At 45.7% G+C, this 22,208-nt stretch overlaps 1 protein-coding gene across 6 annotated transcripts in view; it reads right to left on the bottom strand.

Moving 5' to 3' along the window:
- Positions 1 to 22,208, bottom strand: part of GPM6A (glycoprotein M6A) — a 161,061-nt gene that overhangs the window by 74,670 nt on the left and 64,183 nt on the right. The window contains exon 1 of one of the 6 annotated variants that reach the window (XM_081125050.1): positions 7,134 to 8,211. The exons of 4 other annotated variants lie outside the window; for them this stretch is intronic. In XM_081125050.1, coding sequence (XP_080981176.1) covers positions 7,134 to 7,170 — 37 coding nt within the window. In that variant the 5' untranslated portion in view covers positions 7,171 to 8,211. Of the gene's footprint in view, positions 1 to 7,133; positions 8,212 to 22,208 lie in introns of those variants that run through there. One more of the 6 variants, XM_081125053.1, reaches the window with a different exon arrangement.

Raw genomic sequence — 22,208 nt, forward strand, 5'->3', positions numbered from 1 at the left:
TATAAAGTTTTTCTTCTAGATTTTATTTGATTAAGAAAGAATAGCTAATTCATTAATTCAAAGAACCCTTCTAATGGGGGAAATAAATTGCATTAAGATAACAGATAAATTATTTGCCGAAACATTGAAATTTCTATTATTAATTAGTGGAAAATAATAATTAGCCAAAAATTGCAATGGCTTCACCTTTGCTAGAGAATAAAGACAAAGCCAGCCTGCCATGCCGGGGCCAGCGAACATTCCTATGTTCCCAGCATGCTTCTCAGGGACCGAGGCCACCGAGCTGCTCTCCTGTAGAGGGAGGTGTTCTAAATGGTTACTCTTTTCCACAACGGAAAGTTAAGTCCAAAACCATTAAGGCAAGTGAACCGCATCAAAATGCCCGTCCTTCCTGGGGAGCGTGCTGGCCCCACAGGGCACCCTGTCCCGCCGCTGACCGCCCGGGCCCCCCGAAAGCCGGCGCCCCCGTCCCGGCCTCTCGCTGCGCTGCTTCCCCCTGCGCTCCGCAAACGGGCCCGGGGCTGCCCCCTCGGCGGGCCCACAGCTCACCCTCCCTCACGGCGGAGAGAAAGCAGTCGCTTCTCTTCTGTTTTTCTTCCTCTTATTTGCACAGAGAAGGAAGTCTCCTCCAGGTGAAGAGCATCTGAGACAATGGTCGCGACGTGGCGAGAGCACGCACGGGAAACACGGATCACCTCCACAGCGTCGGCGAGCCCACAGCTGTGCCACCTGGTGGCGTGGGTGCCGCCCACGGGGCTCGGCCGGAGCCAGGCAGCCTCCCTCGGGTGGGGGAAAGAAAACTCAAACCTTTTGCGGGGCGGGGGGTGTACCGAGGAAAATGAGGCCCAAACTGACATACGGGGCGTTATTTCCTGCATTTGACGAATCCCACGTGTGCCAGGCCCTCGTGGATCAATGAAAGAATAACTGACCTCTAAGGGCCATCTTGCGCTCATCACCCCAAGCACGTTCTGCACCATCTCGGCCTGTAGCACCGAGCCTCTCGCTCGGTCTCCCTGAATGCTGAAGATTGTCAATTCAAGGGTTAATGAAGCAACTACATCAAGCACTTTCTAAAAGGTGTATGGGCTCATTTTAATGATATTGTTTAAAAACAACAACACCATATATCCTTTATCCTGACAAGATGGTAGAACATGTGTATTAAGCATTTTGGATTTCTGAAAAAAATAGCACCCACGTTATAAAAAGCATAATTAGCAACTGATCCAATGAAAATACAAGATGACGAAATTCTAAATCATTGTATCTAAACCACAGAAGTCATAATAACCAGAGCAATGCAGAAGTCCCGGGAATTTCTATTAAATTTTATAGAAAAATACACCTAATTTTCTCCACTGGCAGGCATCAGAACTACCCTGGATGACAACATGAGTGAATTACTCAGACTCCAGCACTGAATGCTGGTAAAAACACAGCTGTCGGATCGAGGACCGACTTCTCCTAAAGGCTCTATACACTCTGAATCTCTGTTTCTTCCAGCTTTGTTAGCCAAATGCTGAGATGGCAGCTGACAATATTGGTTGGGGTGACATTTGTCCACACGGAGCTAGACAAACAAGACAAGTCCCCCTTTTCACAAGTCTGCAAGGAGCCAACACCCAAAAAGCAAAAAGAGGCGAATTCTGCCATTTCAATGATTGTTCGAGGGGTTTTGATGTTGTTACTTTCCTACCCACTGCTCTATGGATTTCAACAGCATGCAACGAAAGTTTATAATTCTGTTAAAAAAGCAGGCACTTTGACTAATTTTGGTTCTTTCACTTCTTTGCAGTGGTTCTCAAAACACATATTTTACTACCAATACTTGCTGGTAGGTAGTGGCTTTAGGGTGAACTAATTATTCAAGTCTAGGGATCACTTGGAATGTGCTCTTTAGAGCAGTGTCAAGTTGAGATGCAAGTTCACAATAAGTGTACATTTAGTTCACTGCCACTTAGCAGGTAAAACCTGGGGATAAGTTCTTAACATGAAGCCTCTTTACATAAGACTCCTAACAGAGTCTGGGCACTGAGAGGTCTTTCATGGGAGGTCTTCCAGTTGCAAAGAACAAAGATTACCCAGAGAAGGGCGGCACAGCCACTATAAGAATAAATGGAGGGATAAGAAGATCGTCGGGGCTACCAGGAAGCATCTTTGCCCAGCTCCCAAGAGAGGAGCCCCATTGACCCAGCTCATCTTTTGGAGTCAAGATTTACAGGCCATAGATCACAGGGGCACCTGGGGATCGGCTGCCATTGGCAAAGCTGTGCACATCTGGCCAACAAGCCGGAGCTGGTGATAAAGGGCACAGCCATGAGTCACGGAGGAGCTGACTCAGGCAGCAGACGTGTGCCTGAAGCAGAGCCCCTGAGAAGGGGTGTGGCAGGCCGGCCGTTACTCACGTCCACCAAAGCGCAGGGGGTGGTTAAAAGTCAGACCCTGGTCTAGTCTGACTGCATCGAACCCTGGCTCTGACACTTGTTACTTTGTGATTTTGGTCAAGTTAATTAAGCTATTTGATTTTTAGCTTCCTCAGTATTAGGACCACTTAAGGTCATTGTGAAAAGTCAATGAGTTCACTTCTGTAAAGTCCTTAGGCAGCACTGTCTGGCACTGGAACTACTGGGCAATTTAGGTTGACCAATATCATCTGCTGTCACAGAGCCAAAGCACCTCCCCTTTCATTTATTGTAGTGGTGTCTCTCCCTCAGGGATGACATCTGGCTAAGGAAGGGCTGGGAGCCAAAGTCTTCTTTCAAGGCAAAAATAACCCTGGTGAAAATGTATTTCAAAAAGACTTTCAGTCAGCCCATAAATATGCTTTTGTGAATAGGCTCCTTTATAGTGACATGTGTGTATAAATGTAGAATGTAAAATGTAAAATATATAATTATGAGCAGACATTCAAATATAATTGTACGGTATTGTCAACATGAGATAGACATTAAGATTGAATGTCCTTCCATCTATATATTCCTGCTGGCTTATTAAGTTAAGCACATGCTGACATGACACTTATGTTAGTGGTGTTGCTCTAAGGATGAACGATGACCATGAATCAGTGGCCATGTGATGGGTGTTGAGATGGAGAAGCTGGCCTGGTTCACACCAAGTGTGACCTTCTACTTCCTCCAGTGACCGGCCCTGGAGGGTCACCAAGGAAGCTTGATTGTCCTGGGGAACGGTGGTGGAGAAGTGGTCAGTGGTTGATTTTGCTCAGCCTGAGAAGTGGAAAGCATGAGTTCATATGCTGCTGGTTAACCACGCAGGAGAAACATGAGGAGTAACACCTTGGCCATAATCTTTGAGCTGATCAGACATTTCTACACGCAACATGGACTTCTGAGCCTTGTTTGAGGACATTCAAAAATTAAGTCAGCGAGGTTTCTGGCATAGCCAATTTATCAAGATTCCAACTGCTGGCTCTTCCAGTTCGTTACTTTCTTCTTTACCTCTATGTAATTTCATCGCTTCTCCTACTCACTGACTCACCCGCCTACCTGGTGACCTCCTCCTAATCCAGTAATGCTTTCATTGAGGTTTTATCTGCGGCTGTCAGCCACCTCCCCGGCCACCGGAACAGGCATTCCCTGACCCACTAACAATCAGACACCCTTCAATCATTTTACCTTTTCCCACAGGATCCGGCAAAATGTTCCAGACATAGTCGCATGTCCCCAACTCATACATGTACACTTTTCACATCTTTTAAAAAATCTTTTCATGCACTTGGCTCAACCCTGCTATGGTAACTGAAACTCTTGTTGTCATGATTTGGTGACCACAGGTCTCAACTTCTGATGACAGTGATGCTAGGTTTATGAAAGGGCCAAGCTCAAAACAGCTACTTTTCTTTGTTTTTCATTTTCTCTTTCCCTCCAAACCAGAACATGGTGGCCTCGGTGGAACAGCAGATAAAGTAACTGGCTTTCGCTTAGTGAACATGTTTTACCAAGAACATGCTTCTTAAAGACTAGACTCCCACTCAGCATGACCAGATAGGTCCTCGCCTCTGGGGAGGGTGGCAGAAAGGAATGGAGAGGCAGACGAATGACCCCAGGTCAGTGTCACACCAAGGCATGGGCTCATGGCAGAGTGGCTGTGAAGTCACCCTCGTGTGTAAATTATCCTCTCTCCCAGGCTGAACACACAGACTTAAATTAGGATAAACACTGGGACTGCTATCAATTCCCCTTTACAGATTAAGTGGGGAAGGGAGATCTCATCATGAAGAGAAACATATTTCTTATGAAAGACCTTTTCAAGTTCTTAAGCAACAACTATATTATTTTTGAGTGTGTTTATGAAACTCTCAGCTTCCATTTTACATTCTAGTTGAATCTGAAAGGTGACCTGGGTAAGTACTGACGTGAATTTAAGTCCTTCTAATTTGTAACAAGGAAGAACAGGTTTAAATTGTAAAAAGGGAGAGGAAAGCATCTTTCAGACGGAAGAAAATCGTGTGGTCTCTGAACTAGTATTTAAGAAAATGCTACGCAGTTTAAAAAAAAAAACAGGAGGTGAGAGAATGCCAGGTGCTGCTCCCCCTGAAAGCAGATGGGCCGTCCAACCTGTTCCCCCAAACTCCTGACAACCCTCTGACGAGCCCACCTGCTTGTCAGGTGGCTCCTCCAACTTCGATCCCATCCAGGTGTAGAGGGAGCGTTAATATGCAAACACTACTCTCTAACAGCAACCTGACAGAGGCAAGGCGTCACGGCACAGTCCAGAGGAACAGGGGACAGGACTGAAGAGAAGTCACCTCCTGCTCAATTATGAGAAAAAAGCTTAATCATGGATATTTTAGCTACGTATCTTTATATACGTTATACAACTTTGCTCTTTAATTTTTAACACATTGCTTCCCACTGCTGTTCCTGATGCAAGTTCGCACATCTTCAGCATAAAAACCCCACTGCGACAGAGTCTCCCCATCACATCACTGCTGTCGCCACCCCCACAGAGGAAAGATTTTCAGTGTTCCCTGGGAAAAAAACATCACAACTAATTACATCACTTTCCTCCATTCCGGCAGCTGCCGAGGCTGGCTCAGGCGCATCAACCTGTTACCACGTCCAGGATTCATCTCAAGGTTTTCTTTAGCTTAATGAATATCGTCTCTATTGAAAATGATCAGCTTACCTTTCCTTAAAGAAGCTGACCAGCCAAAAAGCAATCTCATTACGTGCCATAAAAAAAAGATATTAAACTATTTTATTCCTAGAGTAAAACAGTCAATGGAGATGCCGTTTAAGGATGGAAATTGCCATGAAAACTTGTCATTTCAAATCACTGATGAACACTTGAGCTATCTGTTCATATAATAAAGGTAGTTGAGGTTTTTTTTTTTTAAAAAAAATTTAACAAATAGATCACGTGACATCTCTGTAGATTATTTTGTTTCTATTACAGATTATCCCTAACAAGTCTGCTAATGACTAAAATGTAAACATTGGCTTATTTATTAGCTCCCTCAATTGCTTGTGTAAAACCTTTATGTGTTTATCGTATGGGCTCTGAGTGTGAGTGTGTGTGAGTGTATGTGAGTGTATGTGAGTGTGTGAGTGTATGTGAGTGTGTGTGTGTGTGTATGTGAGTGCATGTGAGTGTATGTGAGTGTGTATGTGAGTGTATGTGAGTGTATGTGTGTGTATGTGACTGCATGTGAGTGTATGTGAGTGTGTGTGTGTGAGTATAAGTATATGTGAGTGTGTGTGAGTATATGTGAGTGTGTGAGTGTGTGTATGTGAGTGTATGTGAGTGTGTGTATGTGTGTGTGTATGTGAGTGCATGTGTGTGTGAGTGTATGTGTGTGTGTATGTGAGTGCATGTGAGTATATGTGAGTGTGTGTGAGTATATGTGAGTGTATGTGTGAGTGTGTGTGTATGTGAGTGTGTGTATGTGAGTGTTTGTGTGTGTATGTGAGTGCATGTGAGTGTATGTGAGTGTGTGTGTGTGAGTATAAGTGAGTACATGTGAGTGTGTGTGAGTATATGTGAGTGTGTGAGTGTGTGTGTATATGTGTGTGTATGTGAGTGTATGTGAGTGTGTGTGTATATGAGTGTGTGTGTGTGAGAGTGTCTGTTAAGAGACCCAGCAAAGCTGAATGCCTCAGAATAATGAAAAAACTATATATGCTTCCAAACTACCTATTTTCTCATGTAAAATACAGCATTTTAAAAATAATGCACTTATATGCCTTCGAAATCCAATCTGATAGCGGGGTCTTTTCAACACCGCTCGTGAATGTCGCCTCCCCGCGGCGTTACCTGTGTCCCTGCTGCGTTCTAAGAACACGGAGCGTTCTCTGCCCGTTACGTAAGCCTGGGAGCAGGCAGAAGGGAAGCGCTGCCGCCTCGGGGCCGAAGCCACCATCCCCCCGAAGCCACCACCAGACACATCTACATTCAAGAGTGTTTGAATCACTTGAAATTGCCAATACTTGCCCATTTCTAACCGACAAAAATGACAGTTTCACTCTAACGTATCTAGATGGACCTACACAGGCGTAACAAAGCGTTAGAAAGTACCCTTGACGTGTGTTAAGGGCTGACAGCCAGCCCGAGAGGAAGGAAAACCCCACATCAGAGCCCTCTGAAAACTGATGAACCTTTGCTTCACCTATGTTTTAACTGCATCCATGCAAAAAGATAAAAATTGTTTTAAAAATAGATGCTCCAACCAAACGGTGATAAATACACTCTTGGTCTTTGTTCTAGGAGATGTCCCCTCACAGGTACCAATGACGGTTACATCATCCGATTTTTAACTACGACTTGCTCCGAAGGCTGCGTTGTGCTCACACCAGGAATCAAACCCTTGGCCCAGCTCGACGAGCGCGGAAACATGACACAAACCCAGGCTAGCAAAGACGGTCTAAGGACTGGCTCGAGACAATGCCGATGGCGCTGCAATGCTCTTAGCACTAATACCTGACTGATATCTGAAAGGTTCGCAAAAAATGGCAACATTCCTGCCAGCCAGGGCTGCACGTGAGACACCGGCGAAGGGGGAACAAAAATGCCTTCCCGGGGGAGACATTCACGAGCCCTCCCGGCAAGAGCCTAAAGCAAACGAGGAAACCGCAAAATAATGACGGAGCCCAAATAACCCCTCAGCACAGTACCTTTCTGTGTCTGCCCCTCTTCCATGTTCTCCTCCATGGCTACCTTTCTTCGGCAGGATCTGCTGCACAGAATTAATCAAAAGCTCAACTAGACGCTGGAAAACGGGCGACTTTCCTTCCCCGGGAGGGAGGCTCCCACAGCAGCGGCTCGGGCAAGTCCGGGGAGCTCAGCTGAGGCTCCCTCGCGCCTCTCTGTGCTCGGAGACAGGCTGTCAAGTGTAATTTCATTCAAATTACTCTTCCGTGAAGGCGACCGATTCTTCCAAAGCTGCCCGTCGTGCGGCTCCGAGCAGGTATTCAAGCAAACAGCCTGAGAATTTTGGGGGGAAACCTGGTCCGAATCCCAGAAGCAGAGGCTCTATGATTCCTAAGCCTTGCTTTGCATTTAAATGGGGGGAAAGGAATCGAGGTTTGTATTGAATTCTGGGCTTTAAAGTGGGAGCAGGCTGGGCTGTGAGCAGATGGAGGGGTGTCCTCCGGCTTGCAGCAGACCACCACCCCAGAATCCCCCCCTCGCCGCCGGAGTGGGAAAGCCCAGATCCCTGTCCCTCTTTATGCGGCAGGAGTGGCTTCGAACCCTGTCACATACCCTGCAAAATGCGTTTTCCGGTCTTCTCCTCACTGAGTGTCTGGTTAATCTGATCTCAGAGTGCCCCAAAAGCGTGCAATTACACCATTCTCAGGGCTAATCTGTGAAAGGTTATTGTTAAGAGAGGACCTGTAGGCTCCTACCTTTCAGATTTAAAAGGCTCTGGAATTATCTGGTTTTCAAACAAATGAGTATGAACCTTTAAGCCCCAAAGATATGTTTTAAGTAATTATCTTTCTTCAGAGCCGTGAGGCCCCTAAAGGAATGGGAGAAAAACACCAGAATTCAACAAAAGAATCTATTGATGCCCTTGTCCTTTATTGTTCCGATCTTAGCTCACCAGAACTGCTGGTTTTAAATGGGGGGTCTCCTGAAAGAGACTGTTTTGAGGGCCATTGCTGGGGAGGGGGAAGGAAGAGATTCTAGGTAAGGAGGGCAGGCCGAGCAGTTCCCCTGGGCGCTGCAGCTGATTTGGATGCAAATCCCAGTGGCTGGCGAGAATAAGCATGTGTACTTCAGCCTCCCCAGTGACAGGGCACAACCCCGGCCTCAAGGCTGCACAAAAGGTGTAGTGAGAACATAAACAGGGTCTTTCTCAAGGGGGAATAAACCTTTCCTAGAGCCTAACAGAAGAAGGATCCTTTCTCGGTCTCCATCTCTAAGCAAGCACGCAGAGACACAGAGAAACACACACACACGCGTGCACACACACGCACATGCACACGCACAGCTGTGTTCCTTCCCTTTAATCAGAAATACCTCGCATCCTAATTTCCCTGCATTACAGAGTAACTGCACATACAGCTGAAGAAATGGGTCAGGAGCATGGTCCATATCACACTCTAAATCATCACAAAAGCAACCGTGTAGGAGAAAGAGAATTCTTGTGCAGCATTCCACTTTCTCATGGTTTCTCATGAAAGAATGTTTAGCCTTCTCAATTTTGTGATCATCTGCATTTATTTTCTCTAGTTAACTGAGCTGAACCCATAGGTAAGTATAATTTAAATAAGTTGGAAACCCATGTCTTCGGAATATATTCACATGTCCAAGGGTTAGTGGGAGGTCGGCTTACTCGGGGCAGGGACTAGAGGAGGAAGCCACAGGGAAGTCACAGAGCCGGGCATCCAGTGTCCAGCTTCCACCAACCTAGCCCGGCCCACCCTCCAGACAGGAGGGAGCAAGCTCTTCATTGACATGTTTCCTTTGTCTTATACACAGAGGTCGCCAATCAATCAAACCATTCAAAGTGGAAGAAGTTTAAATAAAGCCACTCTAAATTCTTAGAGCACTTTACAATCTACAGAACATATTTACATGCATTAACCCATTTGTAAACAAAACAGGGAAAATGCTATTTCCCCCATTTTATGTTGGAAAAAACTGAGACTTGGGGAAAGCCAGGGACGGGGCCCGTGAAGGACCAAGCAAGTCTGAGAACCCGCGTCAGCGATGCCTCATCTGAAGCTCTGGATGTGGCAGCCCTTGCCCGTCGCTCTGTTCCCCAAGAATGTCTTCAGCATCCTCAACAACCAGCCCCAGGCCACAGCCTTCTCTTCCCCACGCACATGAAGGGGAGAGTGAAGGAGAGTGAAAGGGAAGGAAAAAGGTGCTCACTGGGCAGGACGAATGGAAAAGCAGCCAAGACTCCTTATCCTGGAAACTGCAGCCGAGCAGTCAATTCCAATAGGGATCCACTGTCTAAAACAGACTTTTTCTTTAGATTCCACATATAAGTGAGATCATGTGATATTTGCCTTTCTCTGACTGGCTTATTTCACTTAGCATAATACTCTCCATACTGTCCTGAAGGGTACGAGATCCTTCCTCTTTACAGCTGCATAGTATTCCATGGTGTGAATGTCCCACTGCTTTTTATCCACTCATCTGCTGATGGGCGCTGGGGCTGTTTCCAGAGCTTGGCTATTGTGAATTGTGCTGCTATGAACATAGGGGTACATCGATTCTTTCTGATTAGTGTTTCGGGTTTCTTAGGATATATTCCTAGAAGTGGGATCGCTGGGTCAAAAGGCAGCTCCATTTTTAATTTTTTGAGGAGCCTCCATACTGTTTTCCATGGTAGTTGCCCCTGTCTGCATCCCCACCAGCAGTGCACCAGGGCTCCCCTTTCTCCACACCCTCGCCAGCACTTGTAGTTCGTTGATTTGTTGATGGAGCCATTCTGACAGGTGTGAGGTGACACCTCATTGTGGTTTTAATTTGCATCCCTGATGATTAGCGACATTGAGCATTTTCTCATATGTCTCTCACTTATATGTGGAATCTAAAGAACATAATAAACTGATGAATAAAACAGATTCAGTGACATGGAAGCATGGATCAGACTGACAAATCTCAGAGGGAAGGTGGGTGGGTAAAGATTAACCAAAGAATCTACATGCATAAATGCATAACCCATGGACACAGACAATAGTGTGGTGAAGGCCTGGGGTGGGGAGCAGGTGCAGTGGGGGAAGGGATCAATGGGGGAAAATAGGGATGTCTGTAATACTTTGAACAATAAAAATAAATAAATAAATAAATAAATAAATAAATAACTTTTCCACAATAAATTACCAACAGAAAACAACAGCAATATACAGAGTTTTTAAATATACAAGAGCCACCTCAAATCCTAGCCATATGGACTCGTGCAGAGAAACATGCACGTAGCCTCCTACGGCAGCCACCTGTCAGAACGGAGGTGAATTCTTCCATTGTGGTCAAATACACAGGACACAGAAAGTACCCTTGACATCCTGGCTAAGAGTCCGGTCATGTGGCAGAACTTTCACACTGTTCTGCAGCCATCGCCACCATCATCTCCAGAGCTTCTCATCTCCCCAGAGGGAAACTCTGTCTCCATGAAGACGAATTGCCCATGTCCTCTCCCCATTTGAGCACAGCTGAGTTGCTGTGGCTGATGTGTTTAGAATTGTTTTTTAAAGTCTTGATCTCATTTGAACTAAAAATATTTTGAACAACCTGTGTCTGTAAACTAGTGAGAAATGAGAAAAGAGAAACTGTTGACCTTGTTGTAGACTAGCAGTATGAATTCTAAAATATTCTACGTGAGCCTTGAGAACGACAACACTCTCTTTGTGGGTCTCCTTGAAGACCTATAAGATGAGGTGAGAAGATGCCTCATCCAGTATTCTTTTCATTCTATCACATTGTATTTCCCTCTCTCTCTTTTTAGTCGTTTATTTAAAAATATGAGTTCTGCCCGGCCGGGCGTGGCTCAGCGGTTAAGTTTCGACCTAGGATCCAGGCGATCAGGATTCGATTCCCGGTCAGGGCACATGCCTGGGTTGCGGGCTGCAGCTGATCAATGACTCTCTCATCATTGATGTTTCTATCTCTCTCTCTCCCTCTCCTTTCCTCTCTCTGAAATCAATAAAGATATATTTTTAAAAAATAAAAATAAAAATAAAAAAATAAAAATATGAGTTCAATGGCTAGCTTACAGATATGATAATACATGTTAATCAGAATTTCCCTTTCGGATGTCTAAGAAATGTTTATAACTTATATCCCTATTTTCCTGTGTTAGCTAGAAGACAATACTCCGTAACCCTAAACTCATTGTAAGTCCCTCTCATTTCTCCTAATTCACCCTCATTTGGAGCTGGCTCTTTCCTTAACACTTCATCTTATCTTTAAAAACATTTTATTATGTAAACCAAGAAAATATCTACATATTCCTCTAATAAATAGTCATCTTTGTGATACAAGGCTCAAAATACAGACAAGGAAACAGAGTCACAGATTAACTAACAAGTTGATGACCTCAGGGGTAGCATCAACTGTGAGACGTGGGAAAACAATCCGCAGACCCGTGGTCTAGGCCCCTGGGTCAGACCTCGAGCAAAGGACACGTGGAAACCCGATTACATGAACCAAGTATGCAGCACACGGGACAGGCAGACACGAGCACGGTGCAAAAACTGCGCTTTCCTCAAATGTTTCAGACACAGATCCAACGCTAGCTCAAAAATAAAGTGTCTTAGTTGGTTTCTTCCTAAGTTCTGACCAAAAAAGAACCTTTTTTTGCTGCTGGTGTAAAGTCTAGGTCAGAAATTGACTTCCATAAATTGACTTCTCAAAGAGACTTAAAATCATCACAAACACCTGAATTTTTTAAATTATAAAAGTAGCATAACATCCTTTGGAGTTGCACAGTCGTATAATGCAGTCGACTCACAGAACAACCATGGTCTTCACAAGTCTTGCTGAAGTTAAGTGTCACTACCTTTACTTTCTTTCATTTTTTATTGTACAAGTATTTATTCAGCATTTTTACATGTATAGGAACCTGCTGTAGGCAAAAGAGATAACTCCCTGTCATATGATGTTTACAGCTCCATAGCACAAGACGGGTCAAACATCTCAATCCTGCGTGACGTGTGACAAGTAATGAGGAAACTCAAGCCCAGGTGCCACATGCAGCAGGAGAGCTGGCCTGCCCTTCGGTGCTGGTAGTTGGGAAGGTTTCCTTGCCTTTCTAGGAGACACGGGTTAATCTGGCTTTCAAAGGCTGAGCAACTTTCCAGAGGTGGCACAGCTGGTGAACGAAGGAACTGGGATCTGAATTTTGGTCTTTCTAGTTCTACACTCACCCCCATAGAAGAATGAGTCAGTCAGTGCTTAACACAGCCACAAGGCGGGTCATGTTAGCATGTCTTCATCTCTGAACAAAGCCTTAGTGCTGCTTTAATGACAATGGACACAGCTTATACCTCAGTTGAAGGATGAATTCCGCCCCCCCCCATTCATTTGAACTAAAGTTTCACAATTTAGAAATCTCAGGTAAGCCTAACCTTACATACCACATTGGATATTGCAAATAACAAGCCTATCAAAATAAATAAATAAGAACAGAAAGAGGGAGAGAGAGAGAAAGACAGAGAGACAGAGAGACAGGGAGGGAGGGAGGGAGGGGGGAGGGAGGAGGAACCACCTGTCAGGCAGAGCTACAGCTTGTCAGATGGTCTGAGCTTTTAAATACTGATTCAAGCCTTGCTTTGAATGTTCACGCAGACACAGACGATAGGAAAAATTCTCTGAAAGGGCTGATTACACAGCACGGTGCACAGAGACATGACAGGGAAAAATAAGAGTCGTCTTCTCAGCTTCGTATTGAGCACGATGGTCTTTATGCTAATACGTTCCATTGCAAGTCCTTTTTTTTTTTTTTTTAATATATCTTTATTGATTTCAGAGAAAGGAAAGGAGAGGGAGAGAGAGAGAGAGAAACATCAATGATGAGAGAGTCATTGATCGAACCTGCAACCTGGGCCTGTGCCCTGACCGGGAATCAAACACCGATCGCCTGGATCCTAGGTCAGCGCTCAACCGCTGAGCCACACCCGACGGGGCTCAAGTCCTTTCACAGGCGGGAAAATACATGCAAGTCCCCTCTGACGTTTCCAGAGACCGTCTCAGGACAGCGGCAGGTTCTTCTGGTCACACAGTGGTGCCGCTGTAAGGGGCCCGGTGACGAGCGCCTGGGAAGGACAAGGGGAAGGCCGGGTTCTACAGGCCGTTGGTGCAGCTTTGCGGGAGCAGCAGCTGAGATGCGTGCCCAGCACGGCCCGGGGGAAACAGGGAAGGTACCTGCCTGCCTATCACACCTGGGAGCAGGTCACTGGCCAGAGTAGGCGTGGCCCCTGGAACGGAGGGAAGATTCGAGATGCCTAAGCTCCCGCACAAAGGACTTCCCACTTTCCCGTGCTTGGCTCCTGGCCCTCTTGATGTGGGGGGTGCACCCCCTGCATCTGCCCCCACACGGTGGACCATGGACTGCAGCCGGTCTGTCCGCAGAGTCCACGCCTTCGTCTCTTTGGAAGGAACCAGGCACACGCGGGACAGAGGCCTTGCTATACCTGCGCATCCCGTCTGTGCTCACTCACTCCCCCTACGGAATGTGTTCACCTTCACATCAGTCTCCATCATTTCTGATTTCCCCATTTATTTGTTGATGTATGTTTCCTGACTTATTTCTGTCTGTCACCTCATATACATCCTGGGCTAACAGCGCTAAGAAAAAAGTGGGCTGAACACCGTTACATTTAGTTTGGGGATTTCTATTCATCCTCTGAATTGGAAAAGGAAGTTTCACTTATCTTATTTATGTATTATTTTTTTCCAAATATATCTTTATTGATGTCAGAGAGAGGAAGGGAGAGGGAGAGAGAGAGAAACATCAATAATGAGAGAGTCATTGACCGGCTGCCTCCTGCACGCCCCCAACTGGGGATCGAGCCCACAACCCGGGCCTGTGCCCTGACTGGGAATCGAACCCCGATCGCCTGGATCCTAGGTCGATGCTCAACCGCTGAGCCACACCAGCCAGGCTTATTTATGTATTCTTTAAAAAACTTATATAAGAATTCCTTCTTTTTGGAAATAATATAGCATCTATTTCTATTTGCCCTTTCATTGTCAACTGGTAATTAAGGCTGGAGATTTATCAAAACACACAGAGTGGTTGAAAGAAATGCCCTTTATTTAATCACTGTGACTCCCCATAGAGCTACACTCTGGATAAATTGTACTCACTGGATAGAAACAAAATGATATCTGAATTTAATAGATTACATACTTAAACCTGACGACACCTGGAAAGAACAAGAATAAATTATTAGTCAAACCTGGAGATGCCTGTGAGTGCTGCTCTGTTTACTGTAACATTACTTCCTCAGGCACATTCTTAAAAAGAAAAGCTCCAAGCTCGCAGCTTCCATCCCAGAGTCTAAATTACTTTATGACTGACTGTACAGAGTAATTTATTTTGAACAGACCGATGCCCCAGTGAATCAAACACAAACTCCTCAACATGAAATTGAAAATCCTCCACTGACGGGCTCTATGTCGGGAACATAACTCCTTTCTCTGTTGGGCAAAGTATTCATTAGATTAATTGACAGGCATCTTCCACCCCTCTCCACCCCTAGAAGGTCCCCCTGAAATTTTATTTCCATTCACTTTATTTTCCTAATACTGCTCTCAAAAGGCATGAATGGAACTTTTGACTTCTAGATTTAAGGCTCAATTTACCATCTTAATTCTAGACAACTCCTCAACTCTGAAAGTAGCTCACTGATACCACACAGACTGGCCCGTGTCGGTGCTCCCTCGGTCCTTATTGTTAACCCATCTCCATTTGTTTCTTAAAACTCTGGCTTTCTAACCTTTTTCTCAAAGAACTCAGCAACTCATTTAGTAACAAGCAAATAAACAAACAAAAATATTCTTTGACCAGCTGACTCTAGAAATATTTTTAATCTTGACCTCTCACAAGTATTTAAGAATTAAACTTTAACCCCAAATAAATTAGTGTTTTTCCCATTTAAATAAATTATCTGACAGTAAAAGGGAAGCTTAATATCATTTTTTTTCTTTATAAACACAAGGAGTATAAAATAAAATGGGGTAGTAAATAATGCAACAAGTTTCTAAAAGTTATCCTGGCTATTCCAAAGATTTTGTATCAGGACAACATATTATTATAATTATATATAATCACATTATGATTAATGTCATTAATATTATTAATGTATTATTTCATCTCAACATTATTAGCATAGCTCTTCTCATGTATCGGACACTGTGCGAGGTACGAACACAGAAATTAACAAAGCCCAGGGCCTTCCAAGAACGTGGCCGGCTTAGGCCCTGGCAGAAGAACCAGTAACAGCTGGAACATCGGGAAGGAAACATTAACTGGGGGATTACTCCGTTTTCTTACAAAATTTTAGCATATGTGACAGGAACTACATGATTTTATCTTGATCTCCATTTTCTAATCTCCAAAGACGAGACCAGCTTTTGTATTTATCCACGCGGAACTATTTTGTTTACCTCGCGTATTATTATTTTTAAAAGTTTATCTTTATTGTTGAGAGTGTTACAGATGCCCCTCTGTCCCCCCTGGCGTATCACTCAAGGTTCTTTGGGTGCGAGAGATGGAAAGCCGACTCCACCAAGCTGGACCCAAAGGGGAGCCTCCGCGCACACCCACCAAGTGGCCGGGTCTCCACAGGGAGGGTGGCTCACCACAGTGCCTGCCCGCACCCCAGGGCGAGAAGAGAACCCGGCCCCTCCCCCTCCGCCCGTGCCACCATCACCTCCATTCGGGGCCTCTGCCAGCGGGGCTCGCGCTGACCACAGCGCCTGGCCCCAGTGTTCGCACTCAGTGCATCTCCACAAGGAAGGGTTCCTCTGACTGCTGGGAGAACTGATCTGATCGGGGGAAGTATTCCCCCAACCGGAAAAGGTTCTGCTCCCAGAGACAGGAGGCGCTGGGCAGGCGCCGGGCACCGTCCTCCCGGGTAAGGGTTCAATGGCTAGGCGAACTACCATCAGCGAGAACCTCCCAAGAACACTAGGAAGGGACAAAGGCTCCTGGGGGGAATTAGAGAGAGGCGGCAAACTGAGTAAGAATGTGAGCCAGTGAGAAAGGCGGAGGGTTGGTGGCAAAAATGACAGAAAGTGAGCAAGACGGTGTGTCAGCCCCTGAGGCCACGACTCCCCAGCAACCCCCAGACCTCTGCGGGGCGGGAGAGCAGGTGCGGACCATTGGGAACCGCGGTGACGCTGACAAGTTCAATTTCTCCATAGCATCAGGAACGCACCCAGGGAGGGCACTCTGCTGGGGGCTGCAAAGCATTAAAAACATGACTAAGAAACAGGTTCCACCTCAAACCTAATCCAGCAGGACACGTAACACATTCGCTGCAGGACGTCGGATCGTCATTAAGGGCCCCTGGGGCTGGATTCAGAAAGGAACCGTCAGAGACAGAGCCAGCAGAGTAGTGGGCACCTTTGGGAGAAGGTCACAGAAGAGGAGACGTGCAGTGGACTGGAAAAGCCTGCCACAGTGTGAGGGGACAGTGGGGGTCTCGGCGCCACACAGACCAAGCGAACAGTCCATCCAGCACAGAAGGGAGCAAGGCCGGGCTGTGCCCAGGCCAAGTGCCATCGTCCAGCACGTGGAGGCCCAAACCCAAACCAGACACACGCTTGATGAAAGGCCGGGCAGCACGTGGCTCGTTTCTCGGGCGTTTCTCAGATTCAAGGCGTCTCTTCCCCCCCAGCTCCGTTTAGCTCTCTGGAGATGTGCAGCGGGGAGACCTCGGGGCTCCACAGGACGCTGGCTCGTCTGCGGCGCCCTGTCTCTGCGTCTTTACCACATCCTCAATCCGCTCACAACGCCATCCGCAACCCTTCATGCTTCGTTCTTGGCCAACACACATCTTTTTTGGAGTAAGGCGAGGTACAGAGATGCAAATAAATATTTTTAGTTAAGTCTAATTCAGCCTCACACTGTTCTCAGTAGAGCAATTAAGGTGTATTATTTCCCCGTTTAACAAATAAGGAAATTAGGGGGCAGAATTTAAGCAGCACCCTGAGCGCAGAAACTGTGATTCATCGTGACCATCTGAACCCTTCTCCCCAACCAACAGCCACAAGTTATTTTTGGTCCCTAGTGGGCACCTTGGATCAGCAACTCCTGGTCAGCACATAGAACCAGCCAGCGGTTGCCAGGAGAGAGCAGAGAAAATCATCCTTCCCGAGTCCTCGCTGGGGCCAGGAAGCTGCAGGCTGCCTTTCCCGAATTAGAAATGAGGAAACAGGGCTAGAAGCCTCCTAGGTCCCCCCAGAGAAACGCTGCTACGCCCACTCTCTGAGCTGGCATATTCTGCTGGGTGCTGTGGCCCTTCCCTACGCACCATGCCAGGTGACCGAGAGCCTGACGCCCACAGCCACCGCAGAGGGAAGCGGGCTCCCAGAGCGGCCAGGGTGGGTGTGGACTACTCAACCCAGTGTATTTATTTGTCAGGCCTCTAATCTGAAACTGATAGCCTGGCTATCACAGAGCAGAGCGACATGGGTGATAGACTGTCCCCAAGCCTCCTGTCTGGCTTCCACCCAGAGGAGACTATATGCTTCAGCTGAGGGACAAACACTCCACTGTCCCTGAGAATCATTCAACTGTTGCTGTTGTTGTTGTTTTAGTTTGTTTTATTTTTGGCTTGTTTGTTTTCTTGGGTGGTTACAAAATCTTTAAAAAGTGAGAAATGGTGCAGGATGCTCAGCCCTTCTCCAGGAACCATCTGCCAGCATAGTCCCACGGGGTGACCTCGTGGAGGACCACTGAGGGAGGTGGCCAGGAGTGAGAGAGGGTGACAGATCGGACCAAGGGAGTGCCCACGGGGTTACAGGGAAATGGTCAGATTCTGGACATATCTGGAAGGTAGAAGAAACGGAATTTCTAGGAGCTTGTGGTGCGGTGTGTGGGGAAGGGGAGTTGAAAAGACACAGGAGCGTTTAGCCAGGACTAGAGGAAGCTGCGGTCGGGTGAGAAGGGGCAGGAGGAGCTTGTTGGGGTGGGAATCGAGGACCCCTCTCCTCTGTCACAGACAGTACCTGGCATTTCCCGTAGCATTTCCTACACAGTCATTGGTGCTTGTGTCTGTCTTGGTGGCTCTGCTGTGCATTCTCTACTTGGCTGGATATGAAATCATGTAAAATCAAAGGGAGGCCGTTCAACCTGTGACTACCGCATGGGGACGGGACAGATTCTGCAAATAAAACCTGCTCTTAAATAGAGGATGAGTCGCCCTTGGAGACCGAAAGCCAGATTCCTGTATTCTTTGATTCCACAAAGCACCCAGCATAGCAACTAGAGAAAAAGAGCCATTCACTGGGTGTTGGTTAAACCACACACACGCTCACACACTCACTCCTCCAGGAACGACCCATCCTGATAAAATCATCGGTTGCACTTATGTTTTCCAGGACAAGGGTTTGAGAGAGAGAAACAAAGCATTCCTTAGTCTGTGCATGAGAATTTACCATTCGATTTGAAATGAACCCATTTCTTGCACAAAAAAACAGAATTAGCATCATATTATCACTCAAGCTTCAGACTGTAAGACTGAACTTCAAATGAGCCATGAATGGCAGATAAACATTAATTCCTAACCCAGCCCAAAGGCTGCTGTGACTTGTGAAACGCGTCTCCCCTGGCATTTGAGGAAATAACCCGCTCGAAGGCGACTCAGGGGCCCCACTGTCTCCCAGAGAGACCCCTGGGCATTCCACAGGCATCTCAGACTCTGGCTTCCAAAGCTCACGGGGTCTGCTCTCCCTGCACCTAACCCCCCCCAAATAATCTACTCTTCTCATAATGTTCTTTATCTCTGGAAATGAGAACTCATATTTCCACTTGCTCAGGAAAAGTTAAAATAGAAATAAAATCACACCTGCTCCCATGAAATGCCATGGCCTTAAGGAAGGAAGCTGCAGCTTTATTCTCTGTCTATGGCACTAAATGCCAGTTCCCTGCAGAGGATCAGCACCTACTCTGAGGAAGCCGGGCCGGCTACGAACAGATAGAAGGGGACCCGGCCACTCAGTCCCAATCTACGGTTAGTGCCTTACACCTGCTGGCCATTAGCTAAGCTTTACATGAGTAAAGGATACGGTGCTTCTAAAAGGGGGTTGTGATCTATATATGATACTAGGTCTGTCTTTAGAAGTAAATAAAAATAAATAGCTACTTGAGGCACCATTTTCCCCTGGTCTTTTATCTTGATATTGCTAGTGCGTTTCACTTAAGGTAACTGAAGACAAAGTAAAGGTTAATAGGCTCCTTAAAAGGTTGGACTTTTAAGTATTAAGTGGATGGTATTGGTGCAAGACAGTCATTTTGAGTTCCATCCACGCCTTATATCATACACTAGAATAAACTCCAAACAAATCAGAAGAAAACAAATAAAATCAAAGAAGTGTTAGAAGAAAACAGATGGCTTCCTTTGTAGTCGGAGTAAGGGAACATTTCTAACTCTGCCTAATGTCCCAGAGGCAATAAAAAAGAAAGATGTTCGCCCAGCCGGCGTGCTTCAGCGGCTGAGCATCGACCTACGATCCAGGTTACTCTACTGAGTTAAAATAAAGAAGAAGCTTTGCATGAAAACTAAGCAAAACCAAGCACCTGATAAACTGGAAGAAAACCACTTCGGCTTCATCAAGAGTAAACACGTTTCCTTCTGAAAGGCACTGGAAAAGGCAAGTCACTGACTGAGGGTGATGCTTTCATTATTCCATATGAACTTGGGTCCAGGACGCACAGGAAATCTTGCAACTCAAAAATTTAAAAACAAATATGGTGATTAACAAACAAATAAACAGGAGAACAATTTGAACAGAACCAGGCACTGCACCCAAACGGCCGGTGCCTCTCGGCGTCTTCATGGTAGGAACAGAGCAGGCTGGACCCCCGTTTTTTAGCAACACACTGAAGAGCATGAAGCTGTTGACCATCATGGGTCCCTACTTAGGCTGTTTGTTTATTCCAACTCCAAAGAGTGTCTTCGTGTCTCGTGGCCCACAAAGGGCACTCACCGTCATCTGAATGAGTCAGAGAGGACCCCAACCTCTAACGCTCTACCATCACCCATCTTGAGAATGGCACTTAGACTGCAGTTCCTGACAAGGGAGAGCCATGTAGACCGTGGTAACATGAGAGCCACCTCAGTGAACTTCCTCACACACGGAGAGTAGTGGTTTCTTTGGGGCCAGGTCACCGAGGGGACCACACGGTCACCTCCGGTATAGCGGGGGAGCATGTCCTTAGACCTGGCGGCAGGTGCTAGAAAGCAGCTGCAGCTACAACTCTAGAGAACAAAGGAGATCCTTCCCATAAGTAACAATAAACCCAACCCATGATAAGTTTCCAGAACACAGGAAAACGCGTCCTTTAGGAATTAAGGAATCGTTTCTACCTTTAAAATAGCCTCTTAGTGATTTAGGAAATGGGGGCATACCTGGCCAGTTTAAATGGAATTTTCTTCATTTTTTGATACTTTAATAAATAGGTATTGAGTCCTTTCACATGGGGAAGGGTAGAGAATAAACTATTAATATAACAAACGTAATTTCCAGGTTTTATAGGTGTCAAGGAAGTAGAGTATCGGGTGATTGTGAGAGAGAAAACAGGGTGTCGCTGATGACTTCAGGGTTAACCCAGAGGCCAAAGTCCGAAGGAGGCCAGAGCCAGCTGTGCTTGAAGAATGCGTGGGGGACCGGCGGAGGACCGTGACCGCAACAATGGCAGAACCAACGTTAGCAGCGCACGTGTTTGGCTCAAGTTACTGTCGTAAGTACTCTCCATATCAAAACATATAATTGTCACAATAACTCCGTTATCAAACCCATTTTACAGATAAAAAACCGAGAAAGGGATCGTTGAAATAATCTGCCAAGCTAGTCAGTGGCAGGATCTATGTTCAAACCCCCCAGACCTCTCTCTGGTAACAAATTCCAGAGGCGAGTGGCAGCGGGATCACGAAGGAACGCGCGGGCCAAGGGCAGGGACAGGCTGAGCAACACAAGAAGTTACGTGATTCTGTTTTTGTTTCAAAACTTTCCCTCTATAAACTGTACTTACACAACCAATAATAAATGAGCATGACAGGCATTTTAAAAGCTCGAACCTGGACTCGAACCCTGCCTTCGTGTTTTATGTTACCGCCCTTTTAGAAGAAATCCTACTCCTTAGGGCCAGGGCTGAGGGTCTGTAGATAAGGGAGCTCCTGGGAAATCGGACTCTCCCCCCTCCCAGGTTCTTAAGAAATCGAATTGATAAAAACAGGGAAAAACAGTAAAGATTGGAGATTTATTTGAAAAATAAGGATGCTTATCCAAAAACAACTTAAACTGATAGGGAATCTATAAAAAGCACAGCAGAGCAGATAAAGCTACTTGAAAATCTTATTTCCATGACAACAGAAACAGAGCATTAAAGGGCCAGCACACCTCCGCAATGCGGCATCGCTGACACAATCAGCCACCAAAACATTGTTAAGAGCAGGAATAGTCTTTCATGTGCATGCTCAGTTATAACTATGCATGTGCATATGAAAGCAGGCTAGTCCTTCTTAAAAACAGAGATAAAAAGCTGATGTTTTCAATACTCATATGCAGATTAGCAGGTTTTCCATGGATTCTGGAAAAGGCAGAACTAAAACGCACGACATAAATTCCCATTGCGTACAAAATAAGAGGTTTCTAGTTTTCGTATTTGTAATTCATCATTTTATATACTACCCGGTTAGTCGTCTTGCTTTAAGATAACATAAAGAGTGCTTGCTCATGAATACACATGGAGCCCAAATAACTTTTTATTTAAAAATATGATAATACGAGCTATACATAGTCATCCATGCTCAGTTCATCTGGATATTAAAATTTAGCTATTTTTGCTTTTGCGTATATAAAAACACTTGAGAAAATAGCTTTGTTTCTCGAAGGTAATAGCAATATTTCGCACAGAGATCTTTTAGGGGTAATGTTTCCAAAGTCTCCTAAATTTAAGAGATTCTCCAAAGGCAAATTTAGCATTAAATTCTATAAGATAATTTACATTCTAAATGCGATTTAAAATTGTATGTATTACACTATAGATCTGAAAGGCATTT

Source organism: Miniopterus schreibersii (genome assembly GCF_964146895.1).
Source record: "Miniopterus schreibersii genome assembly, chromosome: 2".
NCBI classification, from domain to species: Eukaryota; Metazoa; Chordata; class Mammalia; order Chiroptera; family Miniopteridae; genus Miniopterus; species Miniopterus schreibersii.